This window comes from Strix aluco, chromosome 25, assembly GCF_031877795.1.
Source record: "Strix aluco isolate bStrAlu1 chromosome 25, bStrAlu1.hap1, whole genome shotgun sequence".
Lineage (NCBI taxonomy): Eukaryota > Metazoa > Chordata > Aves > Strigiformes > Strigidae > Strix > Strix aluco.
In genome coordinates this window covers 1,983,538-2,007,991 of record NC_133955.1, presented here as the reverse complement: position 1 = coordinate 2,007,991, position 24,454 = coordinate 1,983,538, and the positions used below count along the sequence as shown (strand labels likewise).

The window sequence follows — 24,454 nt, the reverse complement described above, 5'->3', positions numbered from 1 at the left end:
GTTGCCACTCTCTTCTCAAGCAGATCTTGCAACAAATTCACCCCCACTTACCAAGTGCTCCAGGCCTGATAGGTTTTTTGCTGTGGCTCTCAACAGATGGAGCAGTTGTTTTTTACTACCACAGGGAAGCTGCAGGGCAGAGGCACAGCTGACGGTGGCTGCCTGGTCCAACTCGGGGCTTGTACATCCCCTGAGCACAGCAGTCAGACAAAGGGCTTGAAGGTAGAGAACAGAAGCTAAATTCCCACTGGCTCAGGAAATATTTTATTCTTTATATTTTCATTAAAAAATAAACATAGGAAACAAAACCACAGAACACTTGTGTGATAGAAACAAACGCAGAAGGTCAGAGCGTTGGCTGAAAGTGCATAATTAAGTCATGCTACCACGTCCCTGATCCCACCCTGTCCCCCAAGCAAGGAGTCAGCAGTAAGCTCGACGAGCAGCACTACACAGAGCCCAGGCACTGCGGGGGCCAAGCCGAGGGCGGAGGAGAGCCCACGCGCCCAGAAACGCAGCAAGGCAGGAGACATGCTGAGGAGAGTGCTCCAGTGAGCCAGTGATGAAGCTCTCACTTGGGGTTCATGGGGCAGGCGAAGGATAGCTAGTGTGAGAGGATGTGGAGTTACACGGCAGGGGAATAAACAGCTGAGAACAGAGGGCAAAACAGAATCCTGGATGTTACTCCAAAACGGCCCTGGAAGCAGAAAAATCCTAGATAAAAGGAAAATCAGCACAATGAACTTGGCTGAGAGGCTGACGTGGGGACAGAGGCCTGTCCAGGGACAAACCCCAGTCGCTCACCAGCAAGATCTACGTGGGTAGCAGCAACTGTGTCCCCACCTCCAGGGCCTCGGTCTCTGCAAGGTGACCTCCCCACTGGGGTGGGAGCAGGCACTGCTGCATCACAGCAAGGCTCCTGCTGCCAGAAAACGCAGCTCTTTGCAGCTGGGTCTGCCAAGCATTTTGAGGGAAATACGATGTGATGAACCCTGGAGCCCCCTGATGAGAGCAGAAATGCTGCAGACCTGCTTCTACACCAGGCAATGAGCTTTCCCCCCTGCCCTCTGCCCCCGGCAGCCTCAGGCTTTTGGGTCTCAGTAGTTGACAGCTTTAATCTGCGACTCCTTTTGCGTGCAGACCTGCGAGGAACCTGCAGACACAGCTACAGTGCAGGACCCCCTGACACATGCTCACTCAATTTGGCTCTGCACTGGCGTGTGCTTGAGGAGCATGTGTGAACATTCAGTATGTACAAGATGATTTGAAGCTGGAACATAAGAGCAGCTGGATTCACCCTCACACATCCACGTGGCTGAGAGCAACCAGAGGACCCACGTGGCCCTGCAGTGGCTGCAGAGACCACCCAGTTGTATGTACATGTCCCTGGAAGCATTCCCCAGTCTGGCTGATGCCGAGGCTGGGGGCATCTCTGCTCTGCCGATAGACTTGGCCACAGGAACAGCAGAGAACGCAGCTTCTCCTGACCTACTTCACCACCTCTCTCCAGCTTCACACAGAGCCCCCGATTTCAAATGACTGCTGAGATAACACATTTATGCACATGCTCTAGTCCAAAGCAGCACAGAAAGCTGCTGTTCTGGTGCCTATTTCCACAGCATCCACAACTCTCAAGAACAGTCACTGCAAATCACTGGGGACTCTTCCTCCAGCCGAGACTTTTTAGGATGTTCTTTGTAAGTTCCCTCCAGATCACTTCTCCCGAAGGACGCAGACTCCAGCATCACAGCGCTGCATCCCCAGGGAGGTTACCACTTCCCAGTTGTCAATGATGGGATCGTAGCACTCAATGCTGCTCAGCAGTGAGTTGCCATCGTATCTGCAAGGACAGAAAGTTACAGGTGAGGGATGGTGCTGAAGGAAGAGGTTGGGGCATTCAGAGCCCTGGCTGGGAGGCTGGACAGCTGCGTGCAGCAGGAATGGCCTGAAATGAAACCACAGGGTTAGGCTCCCTTTTGCTTGGCCCTGGACCGTCGTGCTGCCTGTTTGGGTTGGGCACGGTGATCTGTGGGCTGGCTCCTCTCATAAAGCTTAAAATGTAAATGTGAGGAGAGGCCACCTGAAACAAGCACCTCAACTCGCTTGTTCCAGCAGACATGCAGGACATCTCCCTCTCCAGCCCCGGGCAGCCGCTTACCCAGCGATTGCATACAGCCTTCCCCGCAGCACAGTGGCCCCCACGTAGCAGCGGGGGGTTGTCATGCTTGTTACAGTTGTCCAGGAATCAGTGCGAATGTTATAGGCTTCCACGGAGGAGAGATGTGCCGTCCCATCGAACCCACCAACTACATAAATATGGTCATTCAGCAGAGCCACTCCAGCCCCTGGAGAGAGAGAAGATGGCAGTTACACCCCTGAGTGACACCGTCAGCACCGTGTCCGGGGCTCCCTGTTACCAGCCTGAACTAGGTCAGTTCCTCCCTCTTCACAGAACGTCTTCTCAGGCTTCTATCTCCCACCAAAGAGCTGTCATAACCCAGCGTCTTCTGTTGTTGTCTCCAACATGATACATTAAAACCTGTAACTCTACCAAACGCTGCTGAATTTCTGGCCTAAGGGGGACTGAGCAACACTGCAGCCAGGGCAGCACTAGCAACGTGAGACGTTCACCTCGGCTGAAAGACACCCCGACCCCCTGAACAGACCAGCACAGGGCTTGCTCTGCTGGTGGGTAGCTGTCTGGGACTCTGCCACCACAGAGACACGTTTCTCTGGTGATTCTGGCTCCCTGGTGTCACCCAGCCCCTGGCTGTAGCAAGGAGGATGACGCTGCTCCATGGAAGGCTGGAGGAAGGATTTCTTTGACATTGTTCCTCTGGAAGGCAGGGAAATGAAAACTGATGTCCACTGCACAGTCACAGAGGTGTAAGTGGCTGAAGCATCTGTCTGAACAGCTGTTCTTACAGTACAAGCAGTCAATAATGCAGCTGGCCCAACTGGGAGTTTATGACAACAGCAGAAAATAAATGTCCACCAGCCTCTGCTCCTCATCTGCAGCCCCCTTTCAAGTGAAGGACCAACGAATGCAGTAAGATAACAATGCACTTGGTGGCCTTAGGTGCTCTTGCCAACAGCCGCTGCTGTTTCGAGCTACACCTCGAGAGCAGAGTAAGCCCGGTCAGGCTGTTACCATCAACGTGTAACTACTGCACCGATGAATATCCTGAAGGAAACAAGACAGCCAAGCTGCAGCTCTTGGGCACCGATCTGTTTCTTCTACAAGCAGGGTATAAGAGACTTTCTGTTCCACTAAATGCAACCTCCCTTTCACTGTCTGTCCTTGCTGAGAGCACCAGCACAGCTGGGAATGCCCAGGCTGCCCCATGGGCTCTCTGACAGCTTCAGCGAGGAAGACTTTGGCTGAGAAGAGAGACGAGACCAAGGCCTAATCAGGGAAGTCAGGTCTAGCAATGCAATACAGCCAAGGTTTCTGAGGGGTGACCTACCTCCAGAATCTGTCCTAAGAGATAAAGAGAAACAAGGAGGAGACAATCTCTGTGAATAAAGGCAACATTACTTTTAGTTCTGGTCTTGGAATTCAAAGACCCACATGCAGACAGCTCTACAAAGAGTGTCAAAGCCTTGGGGCAAAAGCAGTCCTACAGGGTCCAAGGTCGCCAGGATGGACGGATGGAACGGATACCAGGATAGAGGATGCAAGTGCAACTGGTATCTGAGCTGCTGAGCTGAGTTTGGGGTGTTAGTACCAGAGTGGCAGCACAAAAACCTGGGCCAAAAAACGTTCCTGGGCACACCCCCGTTTCAGATCTTGGTGCTCCAGGTCACAGCACTGAGGACCCTGCTCTGCGGGCCGAGGCACGGCTGCCAAAACCCTTCAAGGCTTGTGGGAAGCGAGCACGGACCTGGGAAATGCTTCTTGTAAAAGGCTTTTCCCCTGAACTCTGTGCTTTTGGTCTTGCCCAAAGCCATCTTCTCTGGGGCACACAACAGACCCCTTGGGGGAAGCTGTCTCATCCTTCAGCTTTCTAGAGATCCATGGATAGGTCTCGCATGTTGCCTCTGATGTAGGAAAACCCACAGATTTTATCACGTTTGAACGTGGGGTCTTCCCAAATGTGGAAAGCGACCAACTCCTAAATCAAATCCATTCTTGGCACATAGGAAATACCTTCCAACGCACACTTAACAGGAATAGCCCTGCCACAGGAGTAAATATTTAAAGCTTGGGGTTTTGGTGAATGCCACTGCAGGCACAATAAAGCTTAGATGTTTTTAGAACAGAGACCAGTTTTAATTGAGTAACCAGCACTTGTCCCTAACCAAGAACACTGCAGTAAAGAAGAAACAGAAACAACGCTGCCTAGGCTAATTGTAAAGGACATTCACTGAAAGACCTAGAGAAAAAGCAACTTCAAAAGGGTTTTGTAAGAGGGTCTGTAAGCACAGCAGAACTACTCCATTGAGAACCACAAAGCTGCGGAGGCAGAGAGCATCCTGCCCCTCCACACGTGGCTGAGCAAGGCCACGGCTGCTCTAGCACGGCCGTGAGGATCTGGGGCAGGCGCCCGGAGGCGCAGTGCAGTAGCAGAAGGCCAACACTTGAGCTCACAGGAGCTGCACAAGCCTCGTAGGAACTCCTCTGAGAAATGAATCACAGAATCGTCTCGGTTGGAAAGGACCTTGAAGATCATCCAGTCCAACCATTAACCCAGCACTGACAGATCCCAACTCCACCAGATCCCTCAGCGCTGGGTCAACCCGACTCTTCAACCTCTCCAGGGATGGGGACTCCCCCCCTGCCCTGGGCAGCCCATTCCAACGCCCAACAACCCCTTCTGCAAAGAAATCCTTCCTAAGAGCCAGTCTGACCCTGCCCTGGCGCAGCTTGAGGCCATTCCCTCTTGGCCTGCCGCTGGTTCCTTGGCTCAAGAGACTCCTCCCCCCTCTCTGCACCCTCCTTTCAGGGAGTTGCAGAGGGCCAGGAGGTCTCCCCTCAGCCTCCTCTTCTCCAGACTAAACCCCCCCAGTTCCCTCAGCCGCTCCCCATCAGACCTGTGCTCCAGACCCTGCACCAGCTCCGTTGCCCTTCTCTGGACACGCTCGAGTCATTCAAGGGCCTTTTTGGGGTGAGGGGCCCAAAACTGAACCCACTCATCGAGGTGCGGCCTCACCAGTGCCGAGCACAGGGGTCAGATCCCTTCCCTGTCCCTGCTGGCCACGCTAGTGCTGATACAAGCCAGGATGCCATTGGCCTTCTTGGCCACCTGGGCACACTGCTGGCTCCTGTTCAGCTGGCTGTCAATCAACCCCCCCAGGTCCCTCTCTGACTGGCAAGGAGAGCTGAGACAGAAAGTTGTTCCAAAAGTAGGATTTAAACTATATTTTTCTCCTAGATATGGCTGCCAAACTTAAAGCTCAGGTACAACACCAAGCAGGAAAGACAAACTACGAGTTGGTGGGGGATAATTAATGTGTGACTGTACCACGTTTCACATCATGAGTGTAAGACTGTTGCAGTGTGACACTGCTCTGGCAGTGCTGCTCTCTGTGTTCCTGCTGTCCCCGGAGCGGAGGCCCAGCGTTTGACAAAGCAGAGCGCAGGTGAAGGAGCAGCCTGCCAGAGCACTCCTGCCTTTGCTGTATCCTGTGCAGCTGACGACTTAGCAAACTGTCCCATTAACTTTTCCCCAAGCCACGCACTGTTCCTAGTTATGGAAGTCACACAGGACTTCCCCTCCCTCCCTGTAACCTATAAACCCCCCACCACGTTCCTCTGTACACATCTTAGCATGGGATGGAGACATCAGGCACGTGAAAATTAATCTTTCTCTTGCAGAGTTAAGTCAGCATGCCCTAAAATCATCCCTCCTTAAAGCCAAACCACTCACTAGGGCCAGTCAACATCCTCCAGGGCAGCAGAACAAGCCAGTGGTGGGTGACTGCTTCCTCGGTGCAGCACAAAACATTCTGACCTCAAGGCACTGTGGGCTCTTACCCGAGCGCTTGGTGGCCATCGGGGTGACGTTTGTCCAGTGTCCGGTGTGGGGATCATACCTCTCGACAGAATTTAGTATGTTCAGCCCATCATAGCCACCTGAAACAAAATACAGGAGCAAACCATGGGTCTGACTTCTGGAAAATGTTTTCTGTGTAGAGAGCAACAACACGCCTGGTTCATCTTTAGTACAGCACGGCACTGCCATCGGCACAACTCGCAGTCACCGGGGCTGGCAGGATGACAAGATCTCTGCAATGCCAGATCGGAGCCAGCTCAGAGCAAGCTCTGCCCCTGCACTGCACAGGGCCGTGCTGGGAGAGGGCATCACCTCTCCAGACCAGCACAACCAGCTTTGCACTGCACTGCCCGGAGCTGCCTCTGAGAACACCGATGCCTCCTGCCACAGCAGACGTGCAGCTTCCAGACCCGGCGCTGGCTCAGGGTCTGTGTGCTGCAGCCCGCAGCCACCAGCTGACGCTATGAGGCTACACAGAGTGTAGGCTGGGATGTCTCAAAGAGCTGTTTCACAAGAAGATACCAAGAAAGCTCATTGTGCAGCTTCAGCAAAGGAGCAGCATGTTGCTATCTGCCTCGGGGGCAGCGTGAGGAAGAGGAATTTGGGAGAGGGAAGTGAAACCCATAAGCCAGTGTCCAATGTCTGTGACTCCCCAGGAAGAGGATGCAAAAAATGTGGGCACAGTGCTGGGCCTGCCTTTTCTGGGGCCCAGAAGGTGCATCTACAGAACGAGATTACTGAAGTCTTCAGAGTGATTTGCCCTCTAGCACTCTTGCTGTATTCACAGCTGGTGTGGGTCTCTGAAAATGAAATGAGCCCTACAGAAAAGAGCTGGAAAACATAGGGCTCAGGATACATGTCTGGAGCACTACAGCCAACATTGCTTTGTGCGGCACAGATGCACCTTTTGCCCTGAGGCTATCTGCTTCACCTCCAGGGCATCTTAGGCACTGCCCAGTCCGTGCAGACCTCAGCTGGCACTGCGCATCCCCCGCGCTTCAGCCATCCCTCGGATGTTGGCTGTGTCCAGTTTGCTTCTGACAGCATTTACTGCAGTTACAGGGCAGCTCCAGTCTAAGCCATCGCGATGGTAACGGTGAGAACAGGCTGAGAGCTGTGCCCAGGCACTGAGAACAGTGCCCAGCGCAGTGAAGTTAGATTTTCTCTTCTAACCTGGATATGACATAACTGGTGCTCTCCACAGAGCATCTGCACTGTTATTTCTGTAAAAATCAAGTATTTGCAGAACGCCTAGAGGTCCTGAGGGTACCTACCAAGGCAGTAGATAACTCCATTAGCTACCACAAGCCCTGCTCCTTCCCGTGCTGTCTGCATGTCTCCCAGCATACTCCACTGATCAATGTTCGGGTCGTATCGTTCCATACTGGTGTGACGTCGGCTTCCATCAAACCCACCGGAAACATAGATCATGTCTGCAACGTTAGACAGAGGCTGGACTCAGTGAGTCAAGTATCAAGCATGCACATGGAGCAAGAACGCCCTCAAAGATGAAGCAAAACTACCACACGGACTGTGAAATACAGGAACAACTACAGATCTTGGCACATTTGGAGCCAAGACGAACCCAGCCTCCTCACCCTAGATCACTCCATTAGCCTGCACACAGACCCAACAAACCAAACACAAAACCTGTCTGGCCCTTAAATCTTCTTGCTAACAGATGAAGAGAACACACACACCCAAGTTATTCTTTTCATGCTGCAGAACCTACTGAAATGCTGCCATGCCCAAACCCTGCCTGTCACTAGTGTCGTGTCAGCACATCCCCAAAGCAAGTGCTTACAAGGCAGTAAACGCACAGGTAGCAAAAAAAAAGAAGATCCAAGAGACATGTCTGGATCATCAAGATCAGTCCCTTATACCAGAGAACCTAATTCATGCAATGCTTTCACAAATTTGTCATCTTCAAAGCAGCTGTGTTTTTAACAGAATTTTCATTATAATAGATGATTAACAATTTAAATGAGTAACATTTAACCAGTATTAATTATTAAGAAAATACTCTAATATAAATGTTAAAGCACAGAATATTCATTAGCGTGACTGCTATTTTAATGGCTACAAAACTTCCCTCTCATTTCCACACCAACTTTTTCCTGGCCTGTTTATAACCATTTGTTCTTATTCAATTCTTACATTGCCCATTTCCTTCTTGTGCCAAGTTATACTCTTAGAAAACAATCATTTTCCCTCTTGGCCTTTGCTTTGCCAGCATAAGCAAGCTGAAGTGTTCTGGTTTGCTCAGTAAAGTAGTTTTCCTCTTCCAAGTCTGTCCTAAGAATCCTCCCCTGCACATGCTCCAGTTTCAGCCTCTCCGCAGTGCTGGATGGTTATTGCTGTACTCGGTGTCCTGTGCTCAGTAATATGTGACATTGTCACCACCCCGAGAGCTTCCCACTCCATAATCCCTCAGAGAGTTCCTTTCCCTTGATGCACAGACACATGCTGTAAGAATGAAGCGGAGGCAGAGCTCCTCTCAGGATACGTGGGCAAGTTTTCCATTTCTACATCCAAATGATGAGAAGGCAGAATTTCAGACTCACCTCCTCCCTCAGAGCCATCCCACTCTGCACACACCAGCTCAGGGCATTTCAGGACGAGAACCCAACAGGCTGTGCTGCGCTGTCAGTGCGGGGGCCAGGACTCACCTCCAAGGGTCGTGGCTCCCGCCAGGCCTCGCCGAACGTTCATCGGAGCCACGGAGTACCAGATACCGTCCTCATCTGATGTGTAATCCAAGCACTCCACCGAGCTGAGACGAGAGCGGCCGTCGTAGCCCCCGATCACATAGATCCGGTCGTGCAGGGACACTGTCGCGACGTAGCGCCTCTTACGGGTGATGCTCTACAACAGTAAAAAGAACAAAAAGGTCACGGAGAGGAAACAACGCCGATGCATGGAGACCAACCACTGCTCTTCCAGCCTCTTTTGCTGCTCTTTAGGAAAACGGCCCACTACCAGAGAGGCAAACAGCACTATGGATTTAAAGGATACGGCCTTAACAACTGCATCTGCCTTCCCCTGCCTGTATTTTGTCTCTGCCACTCTCTCTTCTCATGGCCAGGTCTCTTCGCACTAAAATATTTTGTGTTAAATGTCATTTATCTTATGCTGCTACTGAATCTTTGATGCATCTCGGAGGTTTGCGTGCCTCCCACCGGCTCCCTGGAGAGACCGTTATTGGGAAAATGTGGAGACTCAGAATATTTGATGAAAATACCTGAAGCTTTTAGCCTCCAAAAAAGAACAGACTTTTGAGACACCAGGTGACACTGGGTCTTCTGTGATTAGTGGCAGTTCTTCACCGTTTCACACAGATAAAGGTGATTTTAAATTTGGGTAGGAATAATCCTCAGTACAGGAATTCTCTCTTCCTTACTATCTCTTGTTATGCTCAGAAACAATTAAACCAGAGAGATCATGCAGCCTGCCTGAAAGCAGGACTGATTATACTATTCCTATTGACATTTCAATTATCATCACTAACCTTAAAGCTTAACACCCCTTCAATAAGAAACACGATAGCTCTCACTCCCACAACAAAGATGTGGGTCTCCATAGGCTCATCTGATCAGAAATATGACAACCACCTCTTATATGAAGCTTTCTTAGCAAGTCTGCAAATGTGAAGCAGTTTCAGCATTCACTATGTAAACCTCAGCAATTCTAAAGAATTTCTGTCAGAAATTCTAAGCAGAAAATCTAAGCAAAGGATAGCCCAAAGAGGAATGTTTGATCACAGCCTGTTCAACCCAGTGGTGGTCAAAAATGGTCCCTTACTGGCAAGAAACTCCACTCCTGAGTCTTCGGATCGTATTTCTCCACAACATCAATAGGTGACTGCTGGCTGCCAAAGCCGCCGATCACAAGCAGGACTTCGTTAGCTCCTAGAGCAAAGAGGGAGAGCAAAGTCAAGTCAATCCCTTCACAACCAAAGGTCACCTCAAAGGAATCACCTGAAGAAACACTGAGCCTTCCTTAGTGCAACAAGCTGCCTCTAAATCCCTGTTTCCATCACTGCTCTGAAGCAGACACCTAACCTGGCTAGAGGCACGTGGACTCCCTCTGTCCTCAGTGGGGAAGAAGAGAGAGAAACTCTTCCAGGGTGCATGGCAGTAAGACTAACTCAGGTGTTCGGAGGCTGGAGGGCTGTTCCTCCTAATATTGGAGGCACTGGGAAGACAAGCTGGCTAAGTTAGGTGCTGAAGTTGGCTCTTCTGTATTCTTTCCATGAATGTTTACCAAACCTCTTGCCACCCCATGGAAGCTGAAGGAGGATGGCTGCTTCCCCTTGTTTGTAAGTGACGTCCAGACCAGATGGCCCCTTTGTTCACCACTTCACCGAGAAACAAGTCAGGCTGACTGAAGCCTGAAAAAATTAACGAAATATTTTCCCAGGAATTGTCTCCTAAGCCTTATGTACTTCATCTCAAAGCTGTCTTCCCTCTACTTTCTTTTCTCCAAGATGGTCCCTGAATTTTTCTGTGTCACTTAAATAACACTTGTGACCTGGAGAGCTTTAACTTCCCTTGTAACAACTGCCCTGAAGGTAGGCTTCTATCACAGTTTTTAAAATAGATGAGCATCCCCTGGATCCCTTGGACCCTTTCTGTAAGAGGGAGTTTTACTAGAGTTTAGAACTGTCCAACTTTTCATTGCAGAAGGACTGACACCAAGCAACAAAGAGTGAGCAAGACCCTGTCTGTCACAAAGCAAACCAACTGCCACCTCAGATGAAGGAGGATAGTATAAAAAAATTACTGAAAAGTATTCACAGAAGAGCTCCAACAACTTGGAAAGCCTCCTGTCCAGCATAACACCTGAAGTCCAATCATTTCCGTTTATCCCATAGAAAGTTAATACACAACTTGATCACAGTTTATAAGTGACCATGATAAGAACATTGCTGATAGCAGATGGTATTGAATCAGTTAAAAAAGGTAGGGCTGAATCTAGAAGATGAACCTTAGCAATAAGGTGCAGAGTTTTTGCCTGTATAATTAAACAATAAAACAGTTTTGTGATGTCTCCTTTATCAGGTGAAGCATTTCAACTATGAACAGAACAAAATGTGTCTTTCTAAAATGACAGGTTGAGCTGAACCGCGTGTCATTGCATTGAAACGGGTGTAGGATGCTCCCACAAAAACAGGAGCCATGCTGTGGCCTGGACTATGCTGGAAGTCAAACCACATCATAACAACATTCCCTTCAGGCCAAAAAAAAAAAAAAAAAAAAAAAAAAAATCGAATCAATGTGTCTCTCTGGCAACCTAATTTGCCCTCCTTCTCTAGTGCTTAAACTGCTTTCTGTCCCCTAAACCAGCGTTAATAACAGGAAACGGCCATGGAGGGTTTTTCAGGGTCAGCAGCACTGGAGGACACGAGGGGAGGTTTGCTTGCAGGAAGACTGGTCAGTGCTGGCACCGATGCCCTGTGAGCATGCCCAGGACAAAGGCATGGCATAGACAGTCCAGAGAGACCAAGTCTGAAGATCAGAGAGGGGACGTCAGGTGAGGAACAGCCACAGTCATAAAGAAGCCATTAAAATACTTCTCCTTCTGTAGGTCATTCCTACTGTTTATGTTGCTCTCAAGTGCAGTTTCCTAACAATTCAGTGACTGCTTGGTAGGAGTTACTGAAATAGAGGAAGAAATCATCATTTATTTGCCTTAACCAGGCTAGGGAAAAAAGAAAAAAAAGTATCTTTGAAAGGAAAAAGGGACTGCCCCATCTCCCTCCTTGTGCCTTCCCCTCTCAGGTTCCCTGTTGAAAACTTATCTTCACCGCAACACAGCTGTCTCTCACCTTGCAGCTCTTTCTGTTTCTGATACTGATACCTGCCTTTTAGACAGGAAGAAACTCTTCCCACAGTTCCTGGACAGCTGCATACTGAGACAAACGTATCTGGAGGCGCCAACAACTCAGGAAACTGGTTTTATGGTTTCAACAGAGGCCTGGAATTAAAGGCAACCAGCTAGTCCCCACATTGCCATTAAGCAGTTGTGCTCTGAAAAAACCATACCTTTGTCCTTTACCCTTCTGTAACGCTGGGGACTGTGGATTGACAAGTGGCTCATGTGAAGCACTTCAGTACAATTACAAGGCACTAGACACGGTGTATAATAAATACAATACCTGCCCGTGCCCCAGAGCTTCTCAGTGTCCTTTCCTTTGCTGCTCACCTAGACGTGCTCTTGTCCTGGGTCCTTGCATCTGACTCCGGAGCTCGGGTCGAAGATGAAATTTCTTAGCTTCATCTACAAGGTCTCTGCACTGCAGACTGCATCGTATAAAAGGCTGAGGAAAAACATGAGTCACTGGTACATGCAATGTATTTTAAGATCCCCCATAAGAACTGTCCTAAAGCCAACTCTTGTCAGTTCAGACAGCATAAAAATGACTTGTGTGCAGGCTGTTGCTAGTAGTGTCATGGTGCAAATACTGCATGCAAGGAAATGCAAAGACAACTTAAGACTGGACCACAGCTGAAAAGATACGGCTCAATTCTCACACAAAGTCTGGCACTGCACTGCACTGCTCCCTAATGAAAACATCTGTATTGGATAACTAAGGAAAAGCCACTTCTGTTACATTTAAGCCAGCAGAAGTATGTCTGAGAAGGGCGACTGGCAGTGAAACTACACTTGGAATCAGTTTGGCTGGATCTGCCCCACGTAATCAACTCTCAGCATGCACCTGCCATCAAAGAAGAAACAAGGAGCACAGCACAACAGAGCAGTTTAACTGGATCTATTAGCTTGATCCTTGTGCACATGGGACACGGAGCTATGAAGAGACAACAGAAGCAGTGAGGTCATCTTTGAAAGAAGCAGGAGGCACTGCAGCCCAAGGACTGTCTCATCTCCTCCTTGCATAATGCCATGTAATTTCCCTCCCTGGCTGAAGGCCTGGACCAGCCTCCCCTGAATGTTCAGCGTTCAGTTCCCTTCGGGTGTTGGGTGCTATATGCTGCTGCAATATGGTAAGATTTATTTTTACAAGTTCTTGGTGCTTGTGCAAGAAGGCCAGGGTGTTCAGAGCAGATGATGCCACACAGGGCCAACACTACTCTCCATGCTGCCCTGAGATGATGATGTCCCACCAGTGTGTGTCACTTCCAGACTGGAGAGGCCATCCTGTGCAGTAAGAAAGCTGAGGCCCCGTATACACACTATCTTAGGCTGGTTTTGGAACAGATCTAATTGCTTTGGTACCAGTCCCTTTTGCATTAGCTTCAATTTCAGTTTAAAATGGACCATAACAATCTGACTAGACATATTTTAGCTCTGGCACAATTAACTGCTTGTTAGTGGCCCTTATTTAAGAGCATCTGTAAAAAGCAGCTTTATCACATTAGAGATGAATGTTGCTAAATCAGCCATTTCCATACGTAGAGAAGTCTGTCATTCAACATTCAGCACCTGTCAGGTGACAAGGGCTAGTAACCACCGATGACCTCACATCACCATGAAACCAGAACACTGGTTTGAACCTCTCTGTGCCCTCCTGTCAAACCTCGCATGGGGTCAGCACCACTTCCTCTTTGGAATTAAAATTCCATCGCAAAAGCTTAATTATCTCTTACTACCATCCACGTTTTGGTTTGCCTCTGCAACACCCTAGCCACAAAAAGAAGCAGGACTAGAGACGGTTCTCAGCTGTGTATTGGCCCTGGACCTTCTTATTCAAAGGTACGTGCTTGCCATCTGCCCCTAAAACAACTTCTGAGGAGCCCTTTCCTCCCCAGGATCACATATCAGCAGCCTTCAGCCTAGAGGAGACCTGCTAGTGCCCACCACCGACAGGCAGAAAGGACTTGTTAGAGACTATAACGGATGACAACAGGAAGGTGCTGCATATATCAGAGGAGACGAGTGACTAATTGCTCTGGATGGGGCGCTCTCCCAGCTGAAAAGCAGGGTGCTCTAACTGCTGGCACAGCAAACTGCTGCTGAGTAAAACGGGGCACTCCAGCTGAGCAGGGACAACTCCATACTGTCAGCATCAAAAAGCACCAGCAGAGAGAGCAGCTTTTAACACGTTCTGTTAGGGCAGCAGGGGCGTAACCAGGGGACAGGCAATCCCAGACAGATGCTGGCTCCCAGCTGTTCTGTGTCCATGGGCCCGAGCTGCCGGTACCTCGGTGTCGATGACGTCTGTGATGTAGCGGGGGGTGAGAAGCGGCATGCGCACGTACTGCAGCAGTTCTGGCAGGGATGCTTCCCGTTCTTTTTTCGAGTGCTTCACCCAGTTTATAACTGCCTCAAAAACCGGCTCTTCAGAGTCCACCTGGAAAGAGGAGGCACAGACTGATCAGACCTCAGGATAATATTTCAGCTACTGCCATGGAACAGACAACTTCCAGCCTGTTGACACTGCTTCACAGCTAGCGAGGGAGCAGGACATTTCAAGTAAGAGTCTGTTATGGAAATTCACATGAGCTGTATTTGCAAGCACTATGAAATTCCCTCACTTTCTTTTCCTTAAAACTGCATTTGTTTTTTTCCTTACAGCTGAGATCAACAACTGGCAGTATCAGTGCCAGAAAAATGAGCTTTATGGTGCCCAGCAGAGCCAGAAGCTGGGAGCCAGCCCTGCTGAGAGAGTGCAGTGACAGGCAGTAACTCGCAGGGCAGCTCCCCTGGCTTCTCAGCACAGCAGGAGTTACGGTTCTGCAAAAGGTAAAGTACCATCATAAAGATGATCAGGATCACTTTTCCTTTTTACGGAGCAGTGTCTCGCTTAACCCCCTGCAGCCCCATGCCCCTGCACTGCCCCTTTAACACCCAAGCCATACCAGGTGCCTTTAAGGTTTTTTTAAAATTTCAATCCACACTTAAGAAACTATCAACAACAGGATTTCATAGTGGAGAATCCCAGGGCACGAAAGTTACTGTTTATTTCTACTGTTTATTTTATTTTGTGACTAGTTTATTTCTCTCTCCATTTAGGACCAGCACATACTGCTGCTTACACCACTTCCAGAGATTACACTGACTAAACCATCTAAATCTGACACTTTTAGAGAACCTGCTCTGGACATCTGTGATTACCGAAAGCAAAAGAATTGTAAAGAGCTCTGTAATATATTATTTAGGCTTGGTTTTCTTTCTGCATGTCTTCAGATCATCCAACATAAAAGCAAATCAGACATGAATTCATTATCATGAGGTCTGTTAACTCTTATTAAATATGAAGATAAAAGGAGATACTGTAATAAGAGGAATGAGCCTTCCCGCTGAAATATGACTGGTCCACTTTGAAGTTCAGTTTCAAGCTGTCTGTTGCTGAATGTTCTGAAGCAGGGAGCCACAGAGGTTAATTATGTAAGGCAATTCTTCCAAGCCATTGATTTATATTTGTTACAGTGTAATCTGAAATGGCCTCTTTCTATTTGAATTACAGGGAAAGGACAGTTAGAGCTCACAAAAGGAGAGCAGAGTACTTTGTTGTTTCCAATTTTCCCCACCTCCTTCTTAAATGTGATAATCCCACATTGTTTTATTCCCTCCCTAACTGACTATCTTCTGATATATTTAACAGTTTTGTTGTTCATGAAATCATTTCTGTTTTCTGATAAACGATGAGTAAGACTAAACACAGCATCACAGTTTGAACCTGCCGTTACACTTCGCGAACAGCCAGGGGATTTTCCAGCGGTGCTCGCTCAGTACCCTCTGATACAGCACATCACCTCTGCACTGACACAGCAACAGCTGGATTTGCTCCCTTCACCTTCTTAAGGTATTACACCTCACTGTGTGTCTGCAAGGCCTGAACCAGTCCTTCCAATCCACAACTAATTTTACTTTGCCTGTGTGGATCACCTGATTAGTTTGGCTGGGTCATTCTCAAGTTCCTCATTATTTTCTCTTCACTGTTCAGAAGGACAGTACTCACCACATAAGCTCAAACCCTCACGACATTAAAGCTGTGGCTTGTTAAACACCAAACACACTCAGCCTTTCTCCACTGCTGACCTTAGCCTGTGCCAGGGTCCTTCACTGCTACCTTGCATGCTCTTTCTCAAGCAGGCTTATTAATGAGAGGATGTCAGCTTGGCTGAAGGCTGCTTTCAAGGCATACATCCAGAATTTTCCTCTGGCTACTCCTATATTGGCTTTTCAGGAGTTCCACCAATGATATCACTTATATTGGTTTGCTTCTAAGAGTTCATGTTACTGTGAACTCCGAACAGCGACTGCTTCAATCACTTCTTTTAAAACTGAAGCAAACTCTCGACAAAGTCCATCTCAATAAAAAAAATAAAGTCCCCTCCTCATTACCAAGGAATGTTCAACTTATTCATAGAAAATTTAGAAAAGAAGTATTTGACAGGTTCCAGCCAAATAGTAAATCCTCCAGAAACCAACCTCAAGGGAAATAAATCTGCATACAACTCCCTGAAGAATCAGACTACCCTGCATCATCATGAATTCTGCTGCTTGTAAAAGCAGAGGACACCCAAATGCCTGGGATGACATATGCATTCCTTGTGCTGCTGAGTATCATGCAAAGGTCTACAAATAGAAGTTAAAGTCTTGGGGGTATTTCTGAAATGTAGGCATTGAGACAGCTTGTCTTTGTAACCTCTGAAAGCTCCTCCTGGGAAAGGAGGAGATGAGGGAACAAGAACTCTGCAGACGTAACTAACTGTGACTGTGTTACTTGAAAGAAACACTTGTGTGACAACAAATTCTTACATAGAAGCTACATGTTACTGATGAATTTCAGATTACATGGTTAAAAAAATTAGAAGAAGCTTCTTGGAAATTAAATTTCAAATTCAGGAACTGTGTGAGAAGTCCACCCTAATATGGACTAATTTCTGACTGGTTTCAATGTTTTACTTCAATGCTTTGCACAGTAATGGTACTTTTCAGGTTTTACCTGAATTTCATCACACTTGATGAGCTTTTCAACCTCTTCTTGATTTAAGAGGATAAACTCTTCATGCTGAACCACCTCTGGAAAATGTTTCTGGCTGAAGACCTCTGCAGCTTGCATTAGATCAACACAATTGTGTGTCTCAGCAAAATCCCGAATGCCCAAACAATTTGATGGATCCAGCTGGCTTTCTAGAAACTCACAGCAAGCTTGTTTCACACCTACGGAAAATTGGAGGGGTGAATGAGCACTGCATGCTTACTACCAATCCACTGCTTTGGAAAGGGCTTCAGAAAAGAAAGTTCTAAACAATAATGAAAATCCAACTCAAATAACAAGCTTAAAAATACTACAGAAACACACACATGCAAATATTTCTTTGGAGGGACGTGAAAACACTAAGCAGTAGACCATGTGTTGGAGCTGTTCTGATCTCTGACTGTTCTATTTAAATGCAAAAATTAAATCTGATACTAGAAAAAGACTCAAATGTGAGTTGTACTCAGCTTCATGGATTATAAACAAGAGATGTATATGCTAGTGGATATGGTACCAGATTTCTAGGTTTTCTCCAATGTCTTCTTGATAGTTGCCTGGGATTTGGGATAACTGCCTGGGATAGCTCCACAGGTGCACGTGCACTGACCCAGACATACTGTGATGGCAGGTCAAATGACATCTAGGATTTGCTTCTTGTTACAAGTTGACTGAGCTGTAACATTTATGTGCTCTACAGCCCACAATTCCTCTTGGGAATTCTCATGCAGAAATACAGCAGCCCAAAGCATGGAATGATAACCTGGTTTATTATCTTTTTTCCCACAGAAGTCAGTTCCTCTACCAATGAGACCACAGCACGCAAGACAACAGAAGAAGTTTCCCATAAATACTTATAAATATCATGCCTCCCACAATCTGTCTTCCATTAACAGAAGGTCAGACAAATGAAATCTCTAAACAGCAGCAATTGTACAATTTGTGCTGATACTTAGCAATTACCTTTCAGCTGAAGCAGACATGCCGCTGGGAGCAATTCTTGGACGTTTTCTACTGTCACGTGAACAGTTTCTGTATATACAAAGTCTAGCAGGATTTCCATGGTGGAGGCTGTCAGTCCCTGGATATCTACATAGGGTTTATCTTTCTCTGAAAGCTGTAGATTAGAAGGGATACAAAGGTTTATTCTCCAGTAATGTGATCAAAAAGTCAACAATGCTCAGCAGTTTTTTTAAAATGTGATCCATCAGAGAGGTTTCAACAGAGATTTGTCCTTTCTCTTCTTGTGCTCGCTGAAAGGATAAGGGGAAGGAGAGAATTTCCCTACAGAATTCACTTATAGGGTGAGTAAGAGACAAAGTTCATTATGGATCGGGAGGACAGTCAAACTGCATTGTAAATGAGCAAGCTGAGATCAGAGATAGCAGAAATTACACGTGCAAGACAACTAAACTCTCTCCTCCTTGCAGTAACTCCAAGCTTTACTACAGGGACCAGTCCAGGGGGATTCCTTCCTGGGCTGGATGTGTCTGACATGCTGCAGTTTACGTAGAGTGCCCACCTCACCACTCCGCTCTAAAACCAAACCAAATAAAAATCTTTCCTAACTGTTCAATTCCTGATCCATTCTGCAAACTTATGGGGAAGGTTCCTAAAAAGAATGACTATTTATAGGCCAGAAAGTTCAGAGTTAAAGATTAAGGGTAGGTTTAGCTTAAACATTTGAAAGTAAAATGACAGTACATACAGTGATGGTACTTACACAATCCCAGCTTTGTTCCCTGACCCTTTTATCACCTCTAAGATAAGTAATTTTGGAAAAATTCTTTTTTCCAAGGAAAGTTACCCTCTTAACAGGCAATCTTTGGGAATGGTAAATTCTGCAAATCCACTAAATTTGCACCTCTGTAGGTACAAAACTGAGATTATATTTCACAAAGCATCAGCTTTGTGGTTCAATGCATCCATCACAAAGCTGCTGGCACAGCATCTGATGGTCATGAACAATGGGCTAGCAGGTGGACTCACTAATCACACCCTGCACATAGCTGCAAGCTCGTCAACACGAAGCGACCTCGACAGAAGGATGTCTCCATGCAGCAGGCTGCAAAACCGACCACCTTCTCCCCCAAGACTGTTGAAGAACCAGTCAGTGTCAGTGCAAGCACGACTCCAATGAAAGCCCATGACTTTTCTTGCCAAGAATGAGCCTGAAGTTGGTCACAGACAGATTGAGGAGAGACTCAACGAACAGAAAGTATGATCAAAGCATGATCACTTGGCTTAGAATCTGCCACAGTTGGGGAAAAAGGAGGTAATACAGAAGTAGAGAAAATAAGAGCAGTCAAGGGTATTCCTGCAGAGGCAGTCAATGACACCACAGAAGGGAAGATGTCTCTGCTGAGACTGAGCCATTTCTATGATGCAGAGAGATACACTTCACAGTAGAAAAGAGAAACTCAAGAGGCAATGGTGATACTCAAAGTAATTTGAGGGAAGAGGCCTTTCAAGTCTGTTGACATAGTGAACAAACTTTATGGCATCCAGAGTCAGAACGGAACAGCAAATTACCTTGTCTGACCTGCTGTATGACAGGCCACGCATTGTATTGAGAAGCTAAAATGAGTTCCTAACTTGGGCTAGACAAAACATTCCCCAAACAAGACCAAGCTGTTTGGTACAACAGATAAAGGATACAGATGTCACCGAAGGTCAGAACTGATCAGACAAGATGTTCATATGATTCCAACAGCAAACGGAGATGTAGAGCATACATGTTTAGAAGAAAGAATAAGAAGTTACAAACATCTATTGACAGGAGACTACAAGGGCACCAGACCTCCTGGTAATGTATTACCCTGCATCGGGTAGAAGCTGTAGACATCTGTTCCTCACAGATTGGCCTGGAGCTGGTAATGAAGCTCCTGTCCCCACAACCAATATTCAGTAATCAATAATCAGCCATGCACATACTCTCTTTATACTATTGACCAAAACACAAACTATGGGGACAACACTAATACCACAGAGACAATCAGCTCCCATCTCCCTTGTACTTCTGCTGTGCTCCACTACTTCGTTGTTATTTGGCTCAGTTTACTCACGTGCTAAGATTGCTTGGAAGGTAGAAAATATTTCAAGTAACTCCACATAACGTATGTGATGCAGAATAAGTTGGGACCCCAGCATCATACCTTAAAGAAGGATCTCAGAGTGGAGACAGCTTGATTCTGAACATCCCATGAAGACTCTGAGCTGTAGCTCCAGACTGCATATGCAGTGTTAAGGGAACTGTGTACAGTGCTTAGTGCTGTGCTGTTGGGACGGAGTCCCTCTTTTATCATCAATACATCCACATATTTGGACTCAGAAATAATGCAAAATTATGGTCATACAATGCTAATCAAAGCACAGCACAAGCAGCTTCCCTTTTGCAGGAGTTTAGTGGTACGAGACATCTCTCTGCATCTCTGCTGTTAGAATTTCAGATTAGTTTCTCTCTTTGTTGTTTAATATCTGAGTTCTGCTAACCAGCAGCAAGTAAAGCCACAAGGGATTGATACTCCCTAATACAAGCACATTTCTAACACGTCATAAAAAGTATGCAGCAGTAACAGATCCAGAAATCAACTGGAGCATCCAGGAAAATACATTCCTATAATTAAGGGGAAATACATTCCTATAATTAAGGGGAGTCACTTGGAGACATCAGGGGTTTTACCCCAGGATGCCTAAGGTGCTGAAAGCCAACTTAGAGCAGGGGCTGTAGGTCATAACTCTGTTGTGAAACATAATGTTGCTGTCTGACATTCCATCCATAAATCATGCAACTCACTCTGCAGGAGAATGGGCCTAAAATTCTGGAACCACTTTCTTATCCAAGGCCATTTCTTGTTTTCGCCTTCACTAATGCAGATACACAAAAGCATACTGTAATAAACCCCTCCAATTTCTTCTCACCTATAAGAGAAAAGAAATGCTGGCATGACAGTGCTACTGTGTGGCTCACTGCATTCTGGAAGGCATTCACAATACAGTGAAGGTGACCATGTAAGAACCTGGAAGCAGAAGTTGTTTATTTTCAGAATAAGGAGATTATTTTCCACATTCTAGGGGGAAAAATCCCTTTAATTTCTAGAACATACCCTCCAAGAGAAGACAGACTAGTTTCTTTCTGAGGTGGAGCCAACAATCAGCTCTTGAAGCATCCCAAATTATGCCAACTTGTCCAAAGAAGAAATGACCATGCACAACTAGGATCCAGGGGAGCATTTGCTAAAACTGCACTTTGATTTTCACTACAAGGAAGAACACTGTTGGTAACACAGACAGGCATTTCAGTTTTCCCACAATACTCAGCACAGGGCAGAGAAACGTGTTGTCAAAGCCAGGGGTTCAACAGGTGATCAGTGGCTTCTCCTCATTCTGGAGAATGGGAATAGAAAACGGGAAGAAATTAATACTAAGTAAGACTGAGAACTTTTTAAAGTAAATGTAAACGTCAGAAGTGAGAGAAGGAAGGACACTAGAGACACATGGATGGGCAAACGCAGTCCCTTATGATGATAATCTCTGATGACAGTCTCAGGGCTACTCTGGCCTTGCACAGATGTAACATCGTGACTGACAGAGTCAGTTCTGAGCTAAGCCCAGTGTAGCCCAAGCCCGACAAAAGCCACACATTACACCTAGCCAAGCAGCCCCCAAACTCGCAGGAGGCAAGCGATGAAATACGAAGGAAGCTCTCGCAGAGACTGTCAGTCCGTTATGCAGTACAGCATTTTGAGTTCCCTCAAGTTACAGCCATGGCCAAAACACTCTGTACCCACAAGCATCTGGAGAGCGCCCAGCTGCTGTCCCACTACACTCACCAACACGCTGGGCGCTGACACACGTAGGAAGCAGGTCCACTCTGAGGCTGACCAAGCTGTCATTTCTTGGAATGAATGCTCTCCCACAAACACTCAGTAATTGTGCGTGCCACTTGGCAGGTTTGGCATTTTGGGGTTTCCATACAAAAAAGAAAATTTGGAAGAAATACAAACTAAGCAAAAGAAGTAAAACCCTTAAAAGCAGCGGCAATTTGGGAGTGTGAGAGACTGAGCAACCATGCTCACTGGATGCACTTATTTTTCTAGGAAGAATTACTGAAAAAGGTCACTACAATGTTACAGTCAAAATGAGAGACGATCTCAGCTTAGGCCCCAAGTATACCAACCCTCAGCCTTTGTTAGCAACCACAAAGAATGTTCTGTAGCAGAGTGATCAGATCTCTGTAGAGTGCCTAGTTAAAGTCCAGGAAGCCAAAAGCATTGTCAGGAACTTAGAGGCAAACACAAAGAAGCAGAGACAGACCGCTATACTGTTGTGCACCTTGAAGCTACTGGTAAATAGAGAACTTCAGCCTGCAGGGACTGAATTTCCTCTTTGTATTTTTAAAAAAAAAAATTACATTTCCGTTATGGAGAGAAAGAGCATAAACCTGAAAAATTTACAAATTTCATGAAGACATGGACAGAAAATATACTGGTATGTGGTCAGTCCACATGTCTTTTTTTGGTTGCTTTGCACAGGACTATAAAAACTAAGCCACCTGCTCACCCAACACAGCATTGAAAGAAGGAGGCACACAGACAGCTCTGCCAACGCTGTTCATTGCTGGATAAAACAAAGAAGAAAACTATTCTCTCCTGCAAGGACTACTGGGCTAGCAGGAAGGTCTCTAGGACCTTTGAGCTACTTAGTAATTTTTCTCCCTGCTAATAGGGAAGTTGCTAGGATAAGGAAGGCATCTTCTAGAAGAAGCCACAAAGATTGATTCAAACTTATAAAAGACAAAGCCAGGCAAAGCATCTCACATTTAACAACACGAATGAGTGCTAGCTTTAGCTCAAATATTACCTTTCAGTGATTCAGAAAAACAGCATGCAGGTACTGCGAGTGAATACAGTAAGTACTGTGAGAGCAAATGTCCTCACAACCGAGATTTGCCAAGTAGAGCAACCAGGGGCTTATAGTGTCACCCCCAACCCCAGTGCTGAAGGTTACATCTTCTTCACAAGAGCAACAGCACAACCCAACACGTACCAGCTGATCAGGCAGTGCGAAACAGAGACCAGAACATGAGTGAAATACCCTCCATTTCAGTTTTAAAGGGCTGCCTTAATTCACCACCCGGTCTAAGGCACACACCACAGCTCGAACAGCCTTGCACTAGGGCTGGCACCCTTGGCAAGAGAGATGCCCAGAAGCATGAAGACCACTAAGACACAACTAGAAAAAAAATCAGTAAATGTATCAGAGCCTTCCAGTTTGCCAGCTCAGCCTGGCAGCTCTCTGGTGCACACATTGGTCATGCAGCAGACAATGATTCAGGACCACTGTCCCAACTGCAGCCTCTAACTCCCACCATGCCATGATAAAGGGCTCTGGGGCCACCATGAGGAGACCAAGAATCACCGCGAGGGGATCCAGGGCCACCAGGACAGACTCCAGAGGGCTCCAGGGCCACCATGAGGGGATCCTGGGCCACCAAGAGGAGCTCCAGAGAGACCCTGGGCCACCATGGGGGGATCCCAAAGGCTCCAGGATCACCACGAGGGGATCCTGGGCCACCACGAGGGGATCCAGGCCCAGCTGCTAAGCAGCTTGACAGAGAGCAGCCCGAGCATTGGGCGGCCCTGCCTCCTCCACCCGCTGAGCACCCAGGGCCGGCGGCAGCCCGCGCTCTCGGGGCGCACCGACCTCGCTGGTGAACATGGCGCAGAAGTAGTCGCTGCAGGCGGCCAGGACGATGCGGTGGGCCGGGAAGTCCTTGTGCTCCACGCGGAGGGTGACGTCGCAGAGCGTGTTGCTCTTCCGCAGGGCGTTCATGGCGTTGAGGATGGACTTGGCGTGCGAGTTGGTCATGATGTCCTTGGGGGGGGCCATGGCGCCCGGCACCTGCGGGCACAGCCAGCACGGCCACATGTCACGGCCCGCCCGCCGCGCCGCCAGGGGGCGCCCTCCCGCCGCGCCGCGCCGCCCCTCCCTCTCTGTCTCCCTGCCCCGCCCGGGTCGCCCCCGCCCCGCGCCGCGCCACGCCGGCCGCCACGGGCCGCTCGCAGCCCCGCGCCCCCCCCGCCTCGGCACGGTTCCCCCCCCGCCGCAGCGCGGCAGCGCCGCCCGCCCGGAGCGGCCCGGCCGCACTCACCGCCGCGGGGAGAGGGCCCGGCCCGCGCGCCTCGCCTCCCCCCGCCCTTCCCTCTCCCCGCGCGGCGCGTTCTGATGGCGTCACGGCGCCGCGCTGCCCCGCCCCTGGGTGCCTCGCGGTTGCCGGGCAACGGGCTCCTGCCGCCGCCCCGGCCCGGCCAGGCCCCCCCCGCCCCGGGGCAGCGCCGGCCTCCGCCGCCTCGGCCGCGGCTGGGCGCTCCCGCGGAGAAGCGGGAGGAGGCGGTGCCGAGTCTGAGCCCGGCGGGGCGGGTGCCCGGGCCCGCAGCGGCAGGAGCGGCTCGGGCTTGTGAGGTCTGGGGAGGTTCGAGGGAATTTCTAATGGACCCCAGGGGCTGGGCCC

At 48.2% G+C, this 24,454-nt stretch overlaps 1 protein-coding gene across 2 annotated transcripts; it reads right to left on the bottom strand.

Annotated features, from left to right (window-relative positions):
* Positions 1–248: 248 nt before the first annotated feature.
* KLHL12 (kelch like family member 12) lies at positions 249–24,172 on the bottom strand. Of its 2 annotated transcripts, XM_074850295.1 has the most exons (12): positions 24,095–24,172; positions 23,647–23,844; positions 17,905–18,058; positions 16,909–17,126; positions 14,158–14,307; positions 12,201–12,315; positions 9,798–9,904; positions 8,666–8,861; positions 7,271–7,429; positions 5,978–6,076; positions 2,159–2,345; positions 249–1,840 (listed from the first exon to the last, which is right to left on the bottom strand). In XM_074850295.1, exons 2-12 carry the CDS (start codon positions 23,830–23,832, stop codon positions 1,714–1,716), a joined length of 1,698 nt encoding a protein of 565 aa, XP_074706396.1. In that variant the 5' UTR covers positions 23,833–23,844; positions 24,095–24,172; the 3' UTR covers positions 249–1,713. The 2 variants fall into 2 exon arrangements, with proteins under 2 accessions (XP_074706396.1, XP_074706395.1); XM_074850294.1 differs by lacking the exon at positions 24,095–24,172 and having other exon boundaries at positions 23,647–23,918.
* Positions 24,173–24,454: the final 282 nt, after the last annotated feature.